This window comes from Panicum virgatum, chromosome 3K (assembly GCF_016808335.1).
Source record: "Panicum virgatum strain AP13 chromosome 3K, P.virgatum_v5, whole genome shotgun sequence".
Taxonomy (NCBI): Eukaryota; Viridiplantae; Streptophyta; class Magnoliopsida; order Poales; family Poaceae; genus Panicum; species Panicum virgatum.
In genome coordinates this window covers 28,490,097-28,506,942 of record NC_053138.1, presented here as the reverse complement: position 1 = coordinate 28,506,942, position 16,846 = coordinate 28,490,097, and the positions used below count along the sequence as shown (strand labels likewise).

Below are 16,846 nucleotides of genomic sequence, written 5' to 3'. Positions count from 1 at the left end.
GCGAGCGGCGTCGGCGGCGCGCGCCAGATCACGCGGCGCTGGATCGAGGCCGCCCGCCAGTTGGCGCAGCGCCACCGACCGACGGCGACCGGCAGCCCCGAGCGGAATGACCGGTCGGGCGCGGCAGAGGACAGGGCGGCAGGGAGGCCGAAGCTCGGCGGTGGCGGCGTGGGAGGCCGGAGCTCGGCGACACCAGCCGAACAGTCCACATCCACACACATACAAGTTGTCCACAGCTGACATTGACACACATATATTTTCTATTATATTCATGTGTCCACGCATGACGCATGCACGGTGGATTATCTCTACACAACCTCTCAACACAGATGCCCGTCCATTCCCTCTCTCTGCTACAGTGCTACTCGGCCACTCGCTAGCTCTCTAGCCCCAGTATCACACAGTGCACACACGGACAAACCGGTGAGACCTGATCATCGCGGTGGTTACCGCCGGGCGCCGTCCGCGCCACCACCGTGGCCTTCGCTTCGATGGCTGCGGTGGTGGTGGCCGTGGTGGTGGTGGTGGTGCGGGTCGTCGTCATGGTCGTGGTCGTGGTCGTCCAGGTGCCAGCCGTGGCGGTCGGGCTGCACCCAGCGGCCGTCGCGGCAGCGGACCATGCCCTTGTTCTCGTCCTGGCGCCAGCAGGGGGGCACGCCGTGGTGGTCCTTGAGGAAATCGCACGCCTTGTTCACCAGCGCCGGGTCGCGCCCGCTCGCCAGCACGAACCGCTCCCCGCGCCCGTGGTACCTGCACGCGCACAAGCAAGCACACACGCAAGACAACACATTATCAAGAGAGGTTGCAGGAGAAGACACGGCTTATTAAAAGTTAGTTCGCGAAAATATTTGGGTTTTGACATTGTAGCACTTTCATTGTTATTTAGTAATTAATGTCTAATTATAAACTAACTATGCTTAAAAGATTCGTCTCATGCTAATCAGTTAGACTATGTAATTATTTATTTTTTTAATTATATTTAATGCTCCAAGCATATGTATAAAAATTCGATGTGATGAGTACTGTAGAAATTTTTTTTGAACTAAACGGGGCCTAAATCTACTGCAGCAGAGTCACTGTGGATGGCGACGATTATAGTACTCCCACCGTATCCTAAAAAGACAACGTTTATGACATGAGTTAGCATACCAAGGAGTGATTAGGTAACTTTTCCATGTTTTCTTTTATTAAATATGGTGTCGGGCGCACCCTGAGCATAAAACAAATGCTGCTCAATCGGTCACGGAAGCTGGTCCCGAGGCGCGGGGTCGCCGATTCGAGATTTATTTTGGTTTTGCTCGCTGCCTGCCGCGCGCGTTCGCTCATTCCTTTTTGTTAGTTTCGTGCACATTTTTGCCACTGCGTTGGTGCGGCATGGATAGAACCGCGAGTGTGCACGGTTCCATGCTTCGCGATCCTCATGAACGAGACCACAGCGACCGCATACAAACGCCCCTGGCGGCAAGGAATCCGGCACCACCTCCATGGAGTCCGGCGGGAGCTCCAGCAACTCCGGCGTGATGCCCTCGTCCGGCTCCTGCGAGACCAGCGCCACACCGTCCGCGGCCACCTCCTGCGAATCCGGCACCATGCCGTCCGCGGCGAGCACCACAATGACCTCGTTCGGATCCTATGAATCCTGCGCGACGGAGAGCAGCGGGTCGGAGTCGTCCACGGACAGCAGCGGGTCGACGACGTCGTCTGCGGCGACCTCCTCCGACTCTGGCCCGATGTCCTCCGCGGCGAGTGCCTCCGACTCCGCCCTGACACCGTCCGCGGCGACCAGCATCCGAGCGCTGCTGGTGTCCATAGCGACGAAACGAAGTAGTACTCCGTGTGAGGGAGATGAAGTAGTCCGCGTGCGCGATTAATGACGAGGAAACCAGCATGCGAACGGCCGGCGCGCGTGCCTAGCTAGGGGCAATCACGTCCAAAGTTTGGATCGTCCTCCAGAACATCATTTTTTGACGCAACTGGCCTTGGCCTCCAGGACGTCGTCTATTTAGGATACGGAGGGAGTATTTGGTCTGACCAGCCGCCACGGACCGGAGGTGGTGAAGCACGTGCAAGCGACGTGCATGTACTAAACCGGTTGGTAGCTGGGCAATTAAGGGACAGCCTTTTTATTATCACATTAACTGCGGCGTCAGACGTGTCCAACACTCCGATCTCCAGCCATCCACGGACGCTGATGGGGCTCCGTGGTTGTTGCAGTGAGACCGAGAGAGAGCACGTTCAATGAGCCCGGGTGGGTCTTCTTGCTTCGATCCGGTCAGCCTGGCACGGTACCACCAGCTAGCTATGGCCCTGCGCCGCCGGATCCACGAGGTGTGTTGTTTATGGGCGCCGTGACGAGGTCGACAGTGCACTGCACGAGGGATTTGAATACGAGCCCCGAGTCAAGAAGAATCACGCATATGGTCGGTCCTATTGATCGATATACCGATACGACTACGCTCATGTCACAGCCTGGCTTCTCCCATTTAAAAATTCTGCGCCCAGATTTGTCGCGTTGCTGAACCAGTAGGAAGCATCTTCCCCCGATCCAGGGTCATGATCGGCCTCGACACACGACTATACGACTATATTAATTTTTAATATATTTATATTTATATTAAAATTTTAAATTAAGATATCATTTTGAAGAACGTCGGAGTGCATTTAAAGTTCACCAATTTGCACCTGTATCCAGGCTGATCTGACGATGACTAGGCTCCCGTATCTGTTCTGTTGCGCCCCCATGATTTCTCGAATCTCGATGGTGGGTTCCCCCATGGCACGAGTGGCTGCATCATCGATCGGGCAGATATTTAATTGGGAAATTAGTCCGTGGAACATTCCAAAATGGTGATTTTGTGCACAGCACACTCCACTCTTTGAAATTATGCACAGCACACTCCATTCTTTGATTTTTGTCTCCAACACACCGCAGCACATAAAAGGTCTTCTTTGCCCTTGCAAAAACCGGGCCCAGCCGTCAGCTCTCTCCCTCTCCCCCGCCAGCACACTCCCTGATCTCTGGCCACCGGATCCGAGCCGCGACGCGTCGGCGGGGAGCTCGAGCCCGGGGCGGATCCGCGCCGAGCTCGGCGCCGAAGGAGCCACCGGCAGGGCGCAGCTGCTGCTGCCCGCGCCATCGGGCATCCACCCCGAATCCTGTGACTAGGCGACGACCCCTCCCTCCCATTCTCTTTCCCCTTCCCCTCCTCGTTCCTCACTCCTTCTTCCATGGCTGTGGCACTTGAAGGTTGAAGCTGCACCGGCGCGCCCCTCCTCGCGGCTCGGCGGCCTGCGCGAGCGCCGGCGCGCGGTGGCCTACGTGAGCCCGACGCGGCGGCGGGGCCGGGCCTGCGAGCTCGCGGCGGTCGAGCGGTCGCGGCGGCCGCCCTCCCTCCTCCAGCTCGCGCCGCCCTCTGCTCCTCCCTCCCCTTGTGCTCACGCTCGCCGCCGCCCGCCCTCCTCCATCTCGGGCCGGCGGCGGGCCTCGCGGCGGCACCCTCCCTATCTTCTGCGCGCGCCGCCCCTTCCTCCACGCCCAGGCACGCCACCTCGCCGCCGCGGCCAACGACCCGTGCGAGGGCGCCTGCTCTCGGGCCTCGCCGTCGCGGGGACCCGCTCGGGACGGCAGCGGCACCGGTCCTCCCCTGCTGCCTCGGCGGCGCGCGCTCGGCTGGCCGGCGCGGGAGCCACGGCAGGCGCGCGACGACGACACCGCCCCTCCTTTGCTCCCTCGGCGGCGCGCGCTCGGCGGTCCACGGCAGGCGGCGCGGCGTCAGATCCCGGCGGCAGTTCGCCCTAGCGTCCCTCCCACACGGCGGTGTCCGGACCGGCCCGGTGGCGGCGCGCTGGCGAGGGAGAGGATGGAGGGGGGCGCCGTCCGTCCATCTGCTGCCCCCGCCCCACCCGCTACCCCGGCGAGCTCCAAGGCTGGCGCTCCTCGTTGGGAGAGGGAGCAGAGGAAGGGCGGCGCGGCCCTGCGGCTCGCTGGAGCACGCGCCGGACCGTGACGCCAGAGCTCAGGCGCCCGTGCAGCCATGCCGCCCGTGCCTGTCCCGACGGCCTGCTGCAGCCACATCGGCCTTGGAGGCGCCACTGCCGGCCTTGAGCGCGCGCTGGCCTTGCTGACGGGGGAGAGGGAGAGAGCTGACGGGTGGGCCCGATTTTTGCAAGGGCAAAGAAGACTTTTTATGTGCTACGGTGTGTTGGAGACAAAAATCAAAGAATGAAGTGTGTTGTGCACAATTTCAAAGAGTGGAGTGTGCTGTGCACAAAATCACCATTTGGGATGTGCCACAAACTAATTTCCCTATTTAATTTGTCTCCTCATATGATCAGGCCTAAAGCGACTTTATTTTTTTTAACTACTAGTGTTTGCAACAAATGCAGAGATCAAAGGCGCACGTTTCTATCACGAAACAGTCTGGGTCTCTCGCGGCTCGCGCACAAGGGAAGCAAAAAAAGGCTTCAGACCAGTTGCTAGCTAGGTGACCTGTCACTAGGGCGGCTTTAGCCCGGTCTAATCACGAGTTAATTTCATGGGCCCCGCACAACGTTGAGTTGCTCATGCTCTCATCCAGGGTTAACTATTTCGTTTTCGTTGCAAATCCGGGTGTTTAGCGGAAACGAAATTTCGTTCCGAAATTTCGGTAAATTTCGGTGAATTTTGGCCGAATTTTTTTAAATTTTGAATTTTCAAACGAAATTTTCCGAAAAATACCGAAATTTTTTTTCCCGGTAACTAGCGAAAACGAAATTTTTCGCCGAATTTCGGCGAAATTTCGCCGAAATTTCAAACCCTGCTCTCATCTACACTCCTCCCGTTTTCTCTCGAATCCGTAGCCACGCAAAGCACTCTCATCTTTTCACTAGGGCAGTTAGGGACGAAGCAGAAGCAGCAGGTAGTAGTAAGCACACGTATAGAGCGAGTACGTACCCGTCGATGAGGTGGAGGTGCGCCTCGAGGTCGTGGTAGCACGCCGGGTCCAGCGTGTCCTTGAGGAAGGGCGAGCGCTTGTGGTCGAGCGCCAGCTCCACGCCGACGTGGGAGTAGCACCAGGGCACCCGCAGCAGCCGCTCCGCCACGCGCCGCACCGCCTCGGGCGCGCCCTCGTTCACCAGGATCCCCGGCATCCGCGTCACGTTGTCGTGCACGTTCCCCACCCGCAGCGCCTTCACCCCGAGCTCCGACTCGAACCGCCGCCGGAACGCCGCGTTCCCCACCCGCGGCCCCGCGAACGAGTACACGCACACCGGCGCCGCCGCCCGCCCGGCCACGGCCACGTTCGCGCCGGACTCGGCGATGTCGTAGGCGCTCAGCATCGCCAGGGCGCTGCCCAGGCTGTGCCCCGTCACCGTGATGCTCACCTCCTCGCCCCGCGCCGCGTACCGCCCCACCAGCCGCCGCACCTCCGTCAGCACCTGCTCCCGCGCCGAGTACTTGCAGAAGCGGCAGCCGGGGTCCCGGTCCGTGTACAGGTCCGCGAACCCGGCCAGCACCTTCACGTCCGGGTCCGGGCACGGGATGCCCTCCTCCGCCACGGGCCGCAGGAAGTCCATGAGGTCCGACACCCACTCGAGGCGCGTCACCGTGCCGCGCCACGCGATGGCGACGTCGCGCCGCCCCAGCCGCGCGCTCTCCTCGTCCGTCGACACGGCCACGTACCCGATCCAGTTGGCGCTCTGGCTCCAGATCTTGGCGCCCGCGCGGGACTGCGGGAAGAAAGCCGGGAACAACCGGAAGTTGGACGTCGCGTACAGGTACCGGGTCACGGCGTACCCGCGCGCCGCGCCGCCCGCCATGCCCAGCCGCTCGAACAGCTCCCGCCGCGGGTACTTGCAGCTGCCGCAGTAGCGGGAGTAGGGGTCGTAGTCGAACGCGTCGTAGCAGGCCTGCGCCAGCTCGCCGTACCGGATCAGCTCCGACCGCAGCAGCGGGTCCATCGGGTCCAGGAGGCCCGCCCAGTCGTCGCGCCCGTGGATCTCGCGCCACCGCGCCGGCAGCTCCTCCCGGTGCTTCCGCGCGCCGCGCCGCCGAGCGTCGTCGTCCTCCTCCTCTTCCTGCGGGACGTCGTCGCGGTGCTGCTGCTGATGGCCGCCGTGCGCGACGCCGTGCGGCTCGAGGTGGCCGACGAGGGAGGCGACCTCCTCCTCGTCCCTCGTGGCCGCCAGAGGGATGAGCCGCAGCGGCGTGCTCGCGCTCGTGCTTGCGGTGGAGGTGAGAAGTGGCCGGCGAGGGGCCGGAGCGCCGCTCGGGAAGGAGACCTGTGCGTGGGCGGTGGCGCGGCGGGGGAGCGTCGGCAGCCGAGCGTGGAGGTCGCGGCAGGGGAGGGGCGCCATCGGGAGCCGGCCGGGCGGGCGCGGGTCTGCTGAGGGAGGGCGTCTGGTGGGAGAGTGCCGAGCCTGAACGCGCAAGACCCAGTTTTGTGCTGTGCTGGTGCCTGAGTGACGACCGGCCGCGAGGCAGCCAGGCAGGAACCGGAGGTCAACGCACAGCCGGGTCAACGCACAGCCCCGGGTGCTTGAGTGGTGGTGCATACCTTTTGTATTGATCGCCGTCAGGGATGCAAATGAGTATCCAATGGTGTTTTATGGATCAACTAAATAGTTAAGATGACATATCATTTTAGTTCATTTCTCCTTCTAAATTAATTACACATAATGTCATCCTAGTTTATTTTATTAAAATTTTAGATTGATCTAATAATCCAAAATAAATATAACTTGCATCCCAAATCGCCATCACATTTGCCAGTTGAGTCTTTGTCACGGAACTGGCACTTTCCGCGACCTCGGTTAAAGTTCTCAACTTGTCACGCGAAGACCCAGACCAAGAGTATTCTTTTGCTCACCTACTATACACGTGCGAGAATAGTTTGCTTGGCTTGTTATATCACTTTTGAGTTTTGACCAATGTAAATTTCTAAACTCTACCTAAGGTCCTTTTATAAATGGCGAAACAAAATGCCCGTTAGCATAAGGAACTGAAAAATGGTTCTACCATGCATTTTATTTATTAATTTCACATCGGATTCGCTACATGTCACTGGGCAACTTTCTATTATCCTATTCGACACTTTTACATCGCTAATCATTATCTTTTACTGGTTCATTTTAGGTTTTTATAATCACTTATACTAATCGTGAACAGTTACTATCTTAAGCTCTTTTTTTGGTAAAGGTCAGACCAGGTCAAATTTATTTGGCTGCACTGCAATAGAAATTTTCGGTGCCAGTGTGGCAGTGTCACCTTCCGTCCCTTCGTCTTCATTGGTGCCACGCACCACCGTACTAGGCTCCACCAGTAAAAACGTGCTAAATGCGTTGTGTTTGAATTGTTCAAATGGAGAAGATGGATTAAAGTATAGTTGAAGAGTGAGAGTGTCTTTGGATCTACCAGCTAATTATTAATTAGCTAATAGTTTAACTTTAGTTAGATGGATACAAATGGATCATCTAATGTCCAATTAAAAATCATTTTTGACTATCCAATTAGCTCATTTAATTCAACTAATTTCCGCTATTTCGCAAAAGAAAAAAACTAGTTTCAGCTAACCAGACCCTAGCAGTACACATGGCTATGTTTTCTTCTACTACGAATTATCATAGAGGCAATTCCCTACAGACCATTAAAAAAAATCCCAATTCTCTTCATACCATTAAAATTTTTCTCCTTCCCAACCAGCCATCAACCAAATTTTGTTTGGGTAAATTTGCTAATGGACACTCTTCAATGTTGTATTTAGCTGGTGAACACTACTAAATCATGCATTTGCCAATGGACACTCTTCAAATTTGCATATTTGCTACAAGACATCTTCTATATTAAAATAATAATTTCCTAACTTAGAGGAGAGAGAAAACATGTGAAATGACCAAGTACCCCTATACGCCCGCACTTGCCACATCGCTGGACGACCAGAGCGGCAGAGCCCATCGATGAAGTTGAGCACGCCGGACAGGCTTATCCTCTCCCGGCGGCGCGGCGGGTACGGCGACATGTGGGGGGAACGTGGCATTTCAAGGTCGTCGAACTCGTCGTCTTGGCTCGCCGACGACGTTCTCGTCCGGTCGAAGAGGTCGAGGGAGCCCTTGATATCCTCAGCGATGATGAGTGACTTGGGGCGCGTCGAGACGAGCAGCCTCTGGAGGTTGGAGTTGGATCCCACTGTGGTGAGCTTGAGGTCGTTGATGTTGAACTAGAGGAGGTTGGAAATGGCCGCGATGAGGCTGGTCTTGCAGGTGCCCGGGTGGCCGTGGAGCGGGTACCCGCGCATCACGCGCGGCCGGCGCGCGCGTAGTGCTCCCGCCGGCGCACGAAGTGGAGCAGGTCGGCGCGGATGCTGTTGCGGAGCAACGAGTCAACGGCGATGCTTGTAGTGGTGCGCGCCGCCGCCGCCGCCGCCGCCGCCAGACACCTCCGCGCTCCGCGACGTCCACCGCACGCGGGTCGCGTGCGGCGTGGTCGTCCGAGAACGACGCGTGGCTACAGCGGCATGCCGGCGTACCTGATGGGCGGCTCGTCCGGCGCCTGGACGGATGAGCAGTCGGCGACGTCGTCCGCCGCGAAGCGCCCCTGCGACTCTGGCCCAGCGCCGCACAACGGGCAGCAGCGGCAACAGCCTACAGCCGCCGCAGGAGTCTGCACGGTGGGTGGGCTGGGCCGCTGGGGACAGGTGGAAGGGTAGTTTGGTCTTTATTTTAATTTTATTATTTTTTAATTAGAAGATGAATATTAAAATTCTTGTAATGTTTTGTAGCAAATATCCAAATTTGAAGAGTGTCCACTGGCAAATACATAATTTAGTAGTGTTCATCAGCAAATATTAACATTGAAGAGTGTCCAACAGCAAAATTACCCATTTTGTTTAGACTCCTGCGCCACCACTGTTAGCTTTTGGGCCCACAGCAGGTAACAAAAGTTGAAAATGTCCCTTTTGCCGTTCTTATAGGTGGGCCCTGCACGTCAGCTTGTTCCTCGGCTTCCAAGTTCCAACATCCCCACTCTCTCGCCTTCCACGGTCCACCTCGTCGGCGCCGCCACTCTCCTCTCCCTGTTGCAAAACTTGGGGGACGACCTGAGGCAGCGCAGCAGCAAGTGCTAAGCTGCCGGTCAATCGATCCCACCTAACAACCACTCCCCTCTCTCCGATAGGCGAGGGATTAGGCGAAACTTTCGCCTTCCAACCTCGTCGGCGCCTCCCGCCCGTATGCCCGCCTCAGCCGCAATGAGCGAGCCTCGCGCGAGGAAGAGCACACGCCGAACTGGGATGCCTCGAACGCCAGCAGCCTCACGCGAGGAAGAGCACGCGTCCGTCCAAGCCGCCGTCGATCTCCACCCATGGGCAGTATCTGCACGACCATCAGCAGGTTCCCGCGGTACTCGACCAGGTAGCGGCTCACGCCGGCGGAGGGAGACCAGCTCGGCGCCGGCGCGTTGTGCCGCCGCTGCATCCGATAGGACTTCCAGGCCATGCTGATGGGAGGAATTAGGGAGCCGGATCTCGGCATCGCTCGCATACTTGCCGCCATTAATTAATATACTCCTGCTCGTGACTGAATGGATCTGCTCGTGACCCAGGTACAACCAGCCACGCGGCTCCTCCCCGCTGTTTTGCATCCTTATCCTCGCGAGCAAGCAGGAAGGTAGATGGAAGGTGAGCTCGGGGCGACAGACTTGGAGGCCAGCACGGCTGAGGCGGCGGACGGCGAGGCTGGCGGGCAAGGAGGCAGACTGCGGATGGCGGGACTGGTGGCGGGCGTTGAGGCTGTCGCGTTGGCGGACTGCGAGCGGCGTCGGCGAGCGCTGATGCAGGGTGTTGGTGTAGAGCGCCTCCTAAATGGACGAGCACAACAACCGTAGGGAATATGCGCACCGGACGAAGTGAAACAACTCAGAAACAAACACAAAGGCTTCGCACAATCAAGCGAAATTCTCTCTCTTTATTTAATATGTCTTATTAATGTACAGCGGTTGGGTATTTATAGGTGACGGTTCACCTACCAGTCCCCGTTGTTGGAAATAAATATTTCAGTTAAGATATATTGTGATCTTCACTATTAAGGAAGCGTTTAAACCATCTAAACGCGATTAAGGAAATCTAATGACAAAACCCTAATGGGCTGTGATCAGCAGGCCCATTAGGCCCGTTTCCAGAGGCTGGCCCCCAGCCCCACAGTGCCTATAAATATAAGGTCGTGGTTAGCACCTTAATAACTCATTCACGTCATTCTAAAACCCTAGCCACCGCTAGTCTGATCGCTAAAGGCACTGGAGGGGTTTGGAAGGCCAAGCACTCCCGTTTGGCGCCGAAGGACGCCGATTCGTTGCTGCATCTCCTACACCGACAAGAACGCCTACTTCCTCTACGGATCAGGCGTAAATGGCTGCTGCAACTGCTAACGCTGGTATAATGTTTACCAATTTATTCCGCATTAGATTGATTTGTCATGAACTAGGTTATGTTAAGATCTTGGGTTATTAGCCTCTAATGTTTAAGCCTGGCTAATTCTAACAATCGGTATCATGAGCCATCTTAACCTAGTCATGCACGTTCAATTTTGAGCTATGTTTATGCCTCTGATTTTCGTCGGTTTAAGATGCAATTAGATCCTGCATAATGGTTTTTACGTGTTAATTATGCGTGATTAGATCTAAATCATGGTTAATTAAGTTTCTGATCACGAGATTAGATCTAATCTATTTCGGTTTATGTCAAGTTTAAGATTAATCTTAATCTGTTCCCCAAATTAGATCTCTGTTCAAGTTAATTTCCGCGAAATTAAAGTCAAACTCATGAGATTGATGCATCAGTGAGCATTAAGAAGGAGGGGAAAAGCAATTTTCAGATCGCATTAAGAAATCCCCAAATCCCGTGATGAACCCTAACACTAACCCTAACCCTAACCCTAAGATTGAAGGAGCACTTACCTGTGTGTGGCCATGAGTATGCCCACTGGGCACCACGGCAGGGCCTCCCCGACGGAGCCGCGCGTGGCTTGAGCGCACGCGGCGCCGGCGGGAAGGCCCGCGGTGGCGCATGAGGAGCGACAGCGCTACACCGCTCACCGCGCTGGAGGCCACGGGCTGTGCATGAGGCGGGACCAGAGCAGCCGGCGCGTGTGGCACGCGCAGACCCGCGCGTGGCCATCGCCCATGAGGCGGCGGCGGCCTCCGACGCCCGCGTGCGTGCGGCTGCTGGGCCCGCGAGGCGGCCGACCGGCCGGCCCGAGCCGCACCGCGGCAGGCGCAGCCCTCTGCTGCAGCCGCACCGTGGGGCCCGCTGGCGCGCGGCACAGGCGCATGAGGCGGCATCCGCACGGGGTCGCGGGGACGAGTCCGCCCCACCGGCGCGTGGCACTCGGCCCTGGGCGGCGAACCGAGCGGCGGCCGCGAGCCCGTGCCTCGCGGCACGTGGCCTGCCTGCGGAGCCCGCCCGCATGAGGAGGCGGTCGGTCGGCGGCCTGGCAAAGCGCACGGCGCAGGCAAGGCGGCTGGATTCGGCGTGCTCCCACGCAGGCGTGCGCGGCGCACTGCCGCTGGCGCGCGGCGCTGGACTGGAGGCGAGCGGCGGCTGATGTCTGAGAAAGAAAGGGAGTGTGACTTGAGTAGGGTTCTCAGACCAGCCTCCTCCCGTTATATATGATGCTAGATCAGTTATCAGCCATCCGATCGTAATGAACGGCTGAGATTGTTCCGCATTAGGGTTTCGTGGGATGGGCCAAATGGGCCAAATGCGCAGATTGGGCCCGCGCACAAGGGGATGTTTTTGGGCTTGTTTCATGAGTTTTAGCCCAATTTAATGTTTAAAGCCTTTTCTTTTACTGTTTCTTATGTTTTAAGCTCAATTTAATTGCTATTATGTTAAAGGCTTTAATTATTTCTGTTGCACTTAATTACCAGCATTATGTTTATTTTTCCATGAGTTATGTAAATGCTTTTAATTATATTTTAATTGCATTTATTCACTGAAAATTATGTTCATCCACCATAAGCAATTAAGATGCACTCTATTTAAATGAAACCATCGGGAAGTTTATTTAGAGCACTTGTAATTAATTCTGACCATCGTTGATTTAATTACGAGTTTTAATGATAAATTTCGTTTGTTTTCCCCATCGGTGATGCAAATTGAAATTTATGTATGATTTTAATCAGACCATCGTAGGGTTAATTTCATACTTCTTATGCGCATCTTAATTGTGAGTTTAATTAAGTTATTATTCTCATGATTTTCAGTGAACACTGTGACGGGCTACCTGAAGTCCATTGAGCCCCTGAATGGCACCAACTACCCCAGCTGGTATAAAGATGTTCAGGTGGCCATTGCTGTGTGCGAGTATGATCTCGCCTTACGTCAAGACAAGCCAGCAGAGCCCACTGATCCCAATGGTGATCTTACTGCCATTGAGAAGTGGGAGAGATCAGACAGGATGGCCAACATGATCATTAAGAACACGATCACACCGGCCATCTGTGGTGCTATTCCTGATAAGGACCAGAATGATAATGAGCTGAGCGCCAAGGCATACCTTGCCAAGGTGGAGGAGAACTTTAAGAGTTCTTCCAAGACTTATGCTAGCACCCTGATCATGAAGATGCTGACTTCACAGTATGATGGGCAAAGTGGAATCAGGGAGCACATTATGAGCATGTGTGACATGGCAAATAAGCTGAAGACACTGGATATGGCTATCTCTGATGGTTTTCTGGTGCACTTCATCATGACTTCTCTACCAGCACAGTACAGTCCCTTCAAAATAAGCTACAACACTCAGAAGGCGACTTGGAGCATGGCTGAGCTCATTAGCTACTGTGTTGAGGAAGAAGAAAGGCAGAAAGCTGAGAGGATGAAGGATGCTGTCAACATGGTCAGCGAGCGCTTTGGGCGTGTTAGCATGAGCAACACTCCTAAGCATCAGGCTGAGTCTGGCAGCAGCAGGCAGCATAAGAGAAAGTTTAAGGGCCATAAGAGCAAGGCCGTGTCACATAAGAAGACCTCTAATGAGAGGATGTGCAAGTTCTGCAAGTCACCTAAACATGAGCAGAAGGATTGCCATGGATTTAAGGAGTGGCTTAAGAACAAAGGTACAATTACTGATTATGTATCTTTTATTGATGAATCATTCTTAGTGAATTTTTCTCCCAATACTTGGTGGATTGACTCAGGTGCCACTGTGCACATTTCCAATTCACTGCAGGTATTCAGTTCGATCCGAACTATAAGAGAGGGGGAGCGAAGTCTAAGAGTGGCTGATGGCAATGAAGTGAAGGTTGAAGGCATTGGGAGCTTCAATTTGGAGTTACCAGGCGGCTTCAACCTTAGTTTGCATGATGTTCTTTATGTTCCCAGTTTGAAGAGAAACCTTATTTCTGTTTCACGTTTAGATAAGTCGGGACATATTTGTGAGTTTGGCAACTCAGTGTGCAACATTAAATTTCATAATTTAAGTGTGGGCCTTGGTCATTTGCAAGGCGATCTTTATTTGCTCTCTCTTGATAAAGTTTATTCTGCAATGAATGTGGATGATGTATCGCATAAGCGTAAGCGTGATGATGAGACTTCTTCGAAATTGTGGCATTGTCGTTTGGGCCACATTTCGAGGGGGAGAATTGAGCGTCTCATAAGAGAAGAGATACTCCATTCATTAGATCTCTCAGAATTAGATCAACAATGCGTTGATTGTATTAAGGGGAAATTCGCTAAGACAATTAAGAAAGGAGCTACTCGGAGTTCGGGCCTATTAGAAATAATTCATACTGATATTTGTGGCCCGTTCCCAGTAAAGTCTGTTGATGGTTTTGACTCGTTCATTACTTTCACAGATGACTTCTCTCGTTATGGTTATATTTACCCCATTCGTGATCGATCCGAGTCATTAGATAAATTCAAAATATTCAAGGCTGAAGTGGAAAATCAGCATAATGTCACTATTAAATTAGTGAGATCGGATCGAGGTGGTGAATATTATGGGAGACATGCTCCATTCGGCCAAGTACCTGGACCATTCGCTAAGTATCTTGAAGAGAATGGTATAAAGGCCCAGTACAGTATGCCGGGCGAACCACAGCAAAACGGAGTTGCTGAGCGTCGTAACCGTACACTAATGGACATGGTACGTAGCATGCTTAGTTATTCTACTTTGTCTGTGGAGCTGTGGATGGAAGCATTAAAAACAACTGCACACATACTTAATCGTGTTCCTTCCAAATCCGTGCCAAAAACACCTTATGAGTTGTGGTTTGGGAAGAAACCATCGCTTAATTATTTGCGTGTGTGGGGCTGTCCAGCCGAAGCTAAGTTATTTAATCCACAGCAAAAGAAATTAGATGATAAGACGGTGAGCTGCTATTTCATCGGATACCCTGATAAGTCTAAGGGATACCGATTCTACTGTCATGATCGTTTCACTAAGTTCGTTGAGACCAGGCAGGCTGTATTCCTAGAGGATGCAGGAATCAGTGGGAGTTTTCCGAGGAGGGAAATTAATCTTGAAGAAATACGGGCTGAGCTTCCCATCCCGGTGATTCAAGAAACAGTAACACCTCAGTTAGTGCCGCTGTTCGTTCCTTCCGTTCAGAGTACACCATCTGTTCAGATTACGCCTCCTGTTCAGAGTACTAGCGCTGCTCCACCTGTTGAAGTAGCTCCTGAGCCTGCGAGCGAACAACAAGCTGAGCAAATGGCACCTAATGCTGAAGTTGAAAACCCTGTCGAGGTGCCTCAGACTGCACCTCAACCAGCACCTCAGCCTGTTGAACCATTAAGAAGATCACAGCGGGCTAGGAAACAGACAGTTTTCCCTGATTGTGAAACATACTTAAGTGAAGACATGTATGATATTGGGAAAGCTGATGATCCTAACTCGTTTAGAGAGGCAGTATCATGTGAGAACTCTGCCAAATGGGTTGAGGCCATGGAAGAAGAGCTTAAGTCCATGAGTTCCAATGATGTTTGGGATCTGGTAGATATTCCTAATGGAGTCAAACCAGTAGGCTGTAAATGGGTCTACAAGACTAAACGTGATTCTAAAGGGAATGTCGAACGATTCAAAGCAAGGCTTGTAGCCAAAGGTTTTACGCAAAAGGAAGGGATTGATTATAATGAAACCTTCTCCCCTGTGTCTAAGAAAGATTCATTCAGAATCGTTATGGCGCTAGTGGCTCATTATGACTTAGAGCTACATCAGATGGATGTCAAAACTGCGTTCCTTAATGGTGACTTGGATGAGACCATCTTCATGGCACAACCGGAAGGTTTTGTTGTGAAGGGCAAGGAACATTTAGGATGCAGACTTAAGAAATCCATTTACGGGCTTAAGCAAGCGTCAAGACAGTGGAACCTTAAATTCGATCAAGTGATTAAGAAATTTGGATTTAAGGAGAATGATGTGGATAATTGTATCTACACTAAAATAAAGACTGGTAAATTTATAATTCTAGTACTTTATGTGGATGATATCCTATTAGCGAGCAGCGATAAGCGTATGCTGTATGAGACAAAGGGATTTCTTTCATCCAATTTTGATATGAAAGATCTTGGTGAAGCCTCTTATGTTCTGGGCATTGAGATACACCGAGATAGGACCAAAGGAGTACTAGGATTGTCTCAAAAAGCATATATTGAGAAAATGCTTAAGAGATTTAATATGGATAAGAGTAAGGCCACACCTGTTCCATTAGCGAAGGGCGATAAGTTTAGTGAAGCCCAATGTCCTAAGAACCAATTGGAATCAGATGAGATGAAGGACATACCTTATGCTTCAGCTGTTGGAAGCCTGATGTATGCACAAGTCTGTACGCGTCCTGACTTGGCATTTGCTACCGGAATGTTTGGAAGATATCAGAAAAATCCCGGAAAGGTCCACTGGGTTGGTGTCAAAAAGGCATTACGTTACTGCCAAGGCACTAAAGACTTCATGCTCACATACAGAAGATCAGATAACCTTGAAGTTGTGGGTTATACTGATGCTGACTTTGCTGGATGTGTAGATAGTAGGAAATCTACATCAGGATATATCTACACGTTAGCTGGTGGAGCTATATCATGGAAAAGCTCTAAGCAAAGTTTAGTTGCAGCGTCGACGATGCAAGCTGAGTTTGTGGCATGCTATGAAGCAACTGGACAGGCTGTTTGGCTTAAGAATTTTATTCCGGGCCTCAAGGTAATTGACAGCATTACGGAACCTATAACGTTATACTGCGATAAAGTAACAACAAGTCAAGTGGTGCTTCTAAACACATTGACCTTAAGTATCGTGTTGTGAAAGAAAGATGCCAGGATCGAACCATTAAGATTGAGCACATAAGAACTAATTCTATGTTAGCGGATCCGCTCACTAAAGGCTTACCACCGAACGTGTTTAAGCAGCACGTTACTAATATGGGTTTGGTGGATAGTCTTTAGGTCCTGGTTTAGGGCCATTATGACTCCCAACTAACGAATAAGCGTTCTACCGAGGTGTTTCAGTGAGACTGTGGGTAATGGGGTCCCAGTAGTGAATCAAGCTACTGACGACGCATTGGTCCGGTACTTTCTGTTACTACTAAGGGTGAACATTAGTATGATACGAACATTAGCCTTAACCGTTCGATCAAGTGGGAGAATGTTGGAAATAAATATTTCAGTTAAGATATATTGTGATCTTCACTATTAAGGAAGCATTTAAACCATCTAAACGCGATTAAGGAAATCTAATGACAAAACCCTAATGGGCTGTGATCAGCAGGCCCATTAGGCCCGTTTCCAGAGGCTGGCCCCCAGCCCCACAGTGCCTATAAATATAAGGTCGTGGTTAGCACCTTAATAACTCATTCACGTCATTCTAAAACCCTAGCCACCGCTAGTCT

The 16,846-nt window shown here is 52.8% G+C and overlaps 2 protein-coding genes across 3 annotated transcripts; one reads left to right on the top strand and one right to left on the bottom strand.

The window, feature by feature from the left end:
- Positions 1 to 242: 242 nt before the first annotated feature.
- On the bottom strand, positions 243 to 6,436 carry LOC120698828 (phospholipase A1-Igamma1, chloroplastic-like). Of its 2 annotated transcripts, none has more exons than XM_039982577.1 (2): positions 4,934 to 6,414; positions 243 to 750 (listed from the first exon to the last, which is right to left on the bottom strand). In XM_039982577.1, the coding sequence occupies exons 1-2, from the start codon at positions 6,334 to 6,336 to the stop codon at positions 447 to 449; spliced, it is 1,707 nt and encodes a 568-aa protein (XP_039838511.1). In that variant the 5' UTR covers positions 6,337 to 6,414; the 3' UTR covers positions 243 to 446. The 2 variants fall into 2 exon arrangements, with proteins under 2 accessions (XP_039838511.1, XP_039838512.1); XM_039982578.1 differs by lacking the exon at positions 243 to 750 and adding an exon at positions 757 to 2,368 and having other exon boundaries at positions 4,934 to 6,436.
- A 3,586-nt stretch (positions 6,437 to 10,022) lies between these two features.
- On the top strand, positions 10,023 to 13,481 carry LOC120700800. Its single transcript, XM_039985023.1, has 3 exons — positions 10,023 to 10,404; positions 12,236 to 13,084; positions 13,198 to 13,481. Exons 1-3 carry the CDS (start codon positions 10,380 to 10,382, stop codon positions 13,251 to 13,253), a joined length of 930 nt encoding a protein of 309 aa, XP_039840957.1. The 5' UTR covers positions 10,023 to 10,379; the 3' UTR covers positions 13,254 to 13,481.
- The last annotated feature ends 3,365 nt before the right edge of the window (positions 13,482 to 16,846 follow it).

Coding starts and splice junctions, on each gene's coding strand:
- LOC120698828 (XM_039982577.1), bottom strand. CDS start 6,336: ATGGCGCCCCTCCCCTGCCGCGACCTCCACGCTCGGCTGCCGACGCTC. Junction 751..4,933: donor CACCTCCACCTCATCGACGG/GTACGTACTCGC, acceptor GTGCGCGTGCAG/GTACCACGGGCGCGGGGAGC.
- LOC120700800 (XM_039985023.1), top strand. CDS start 10,380: ATGGCTGCTGCAACTGCTAACGCTG. Junction 10,405..12,235: donor TGCTGCAACTGCTAACGCTG/GTATAATGTTTA, acceptor CATGATTTTCAG/TGAACACTGTGACGGGCTAC. Junction 13,085..13,197: donor GGAGTGGCTTAAGAACAAAG/GTACAATTACTG, acceptor AATTCACTGCAG/GTATTCAGTTCGATCCGAAC.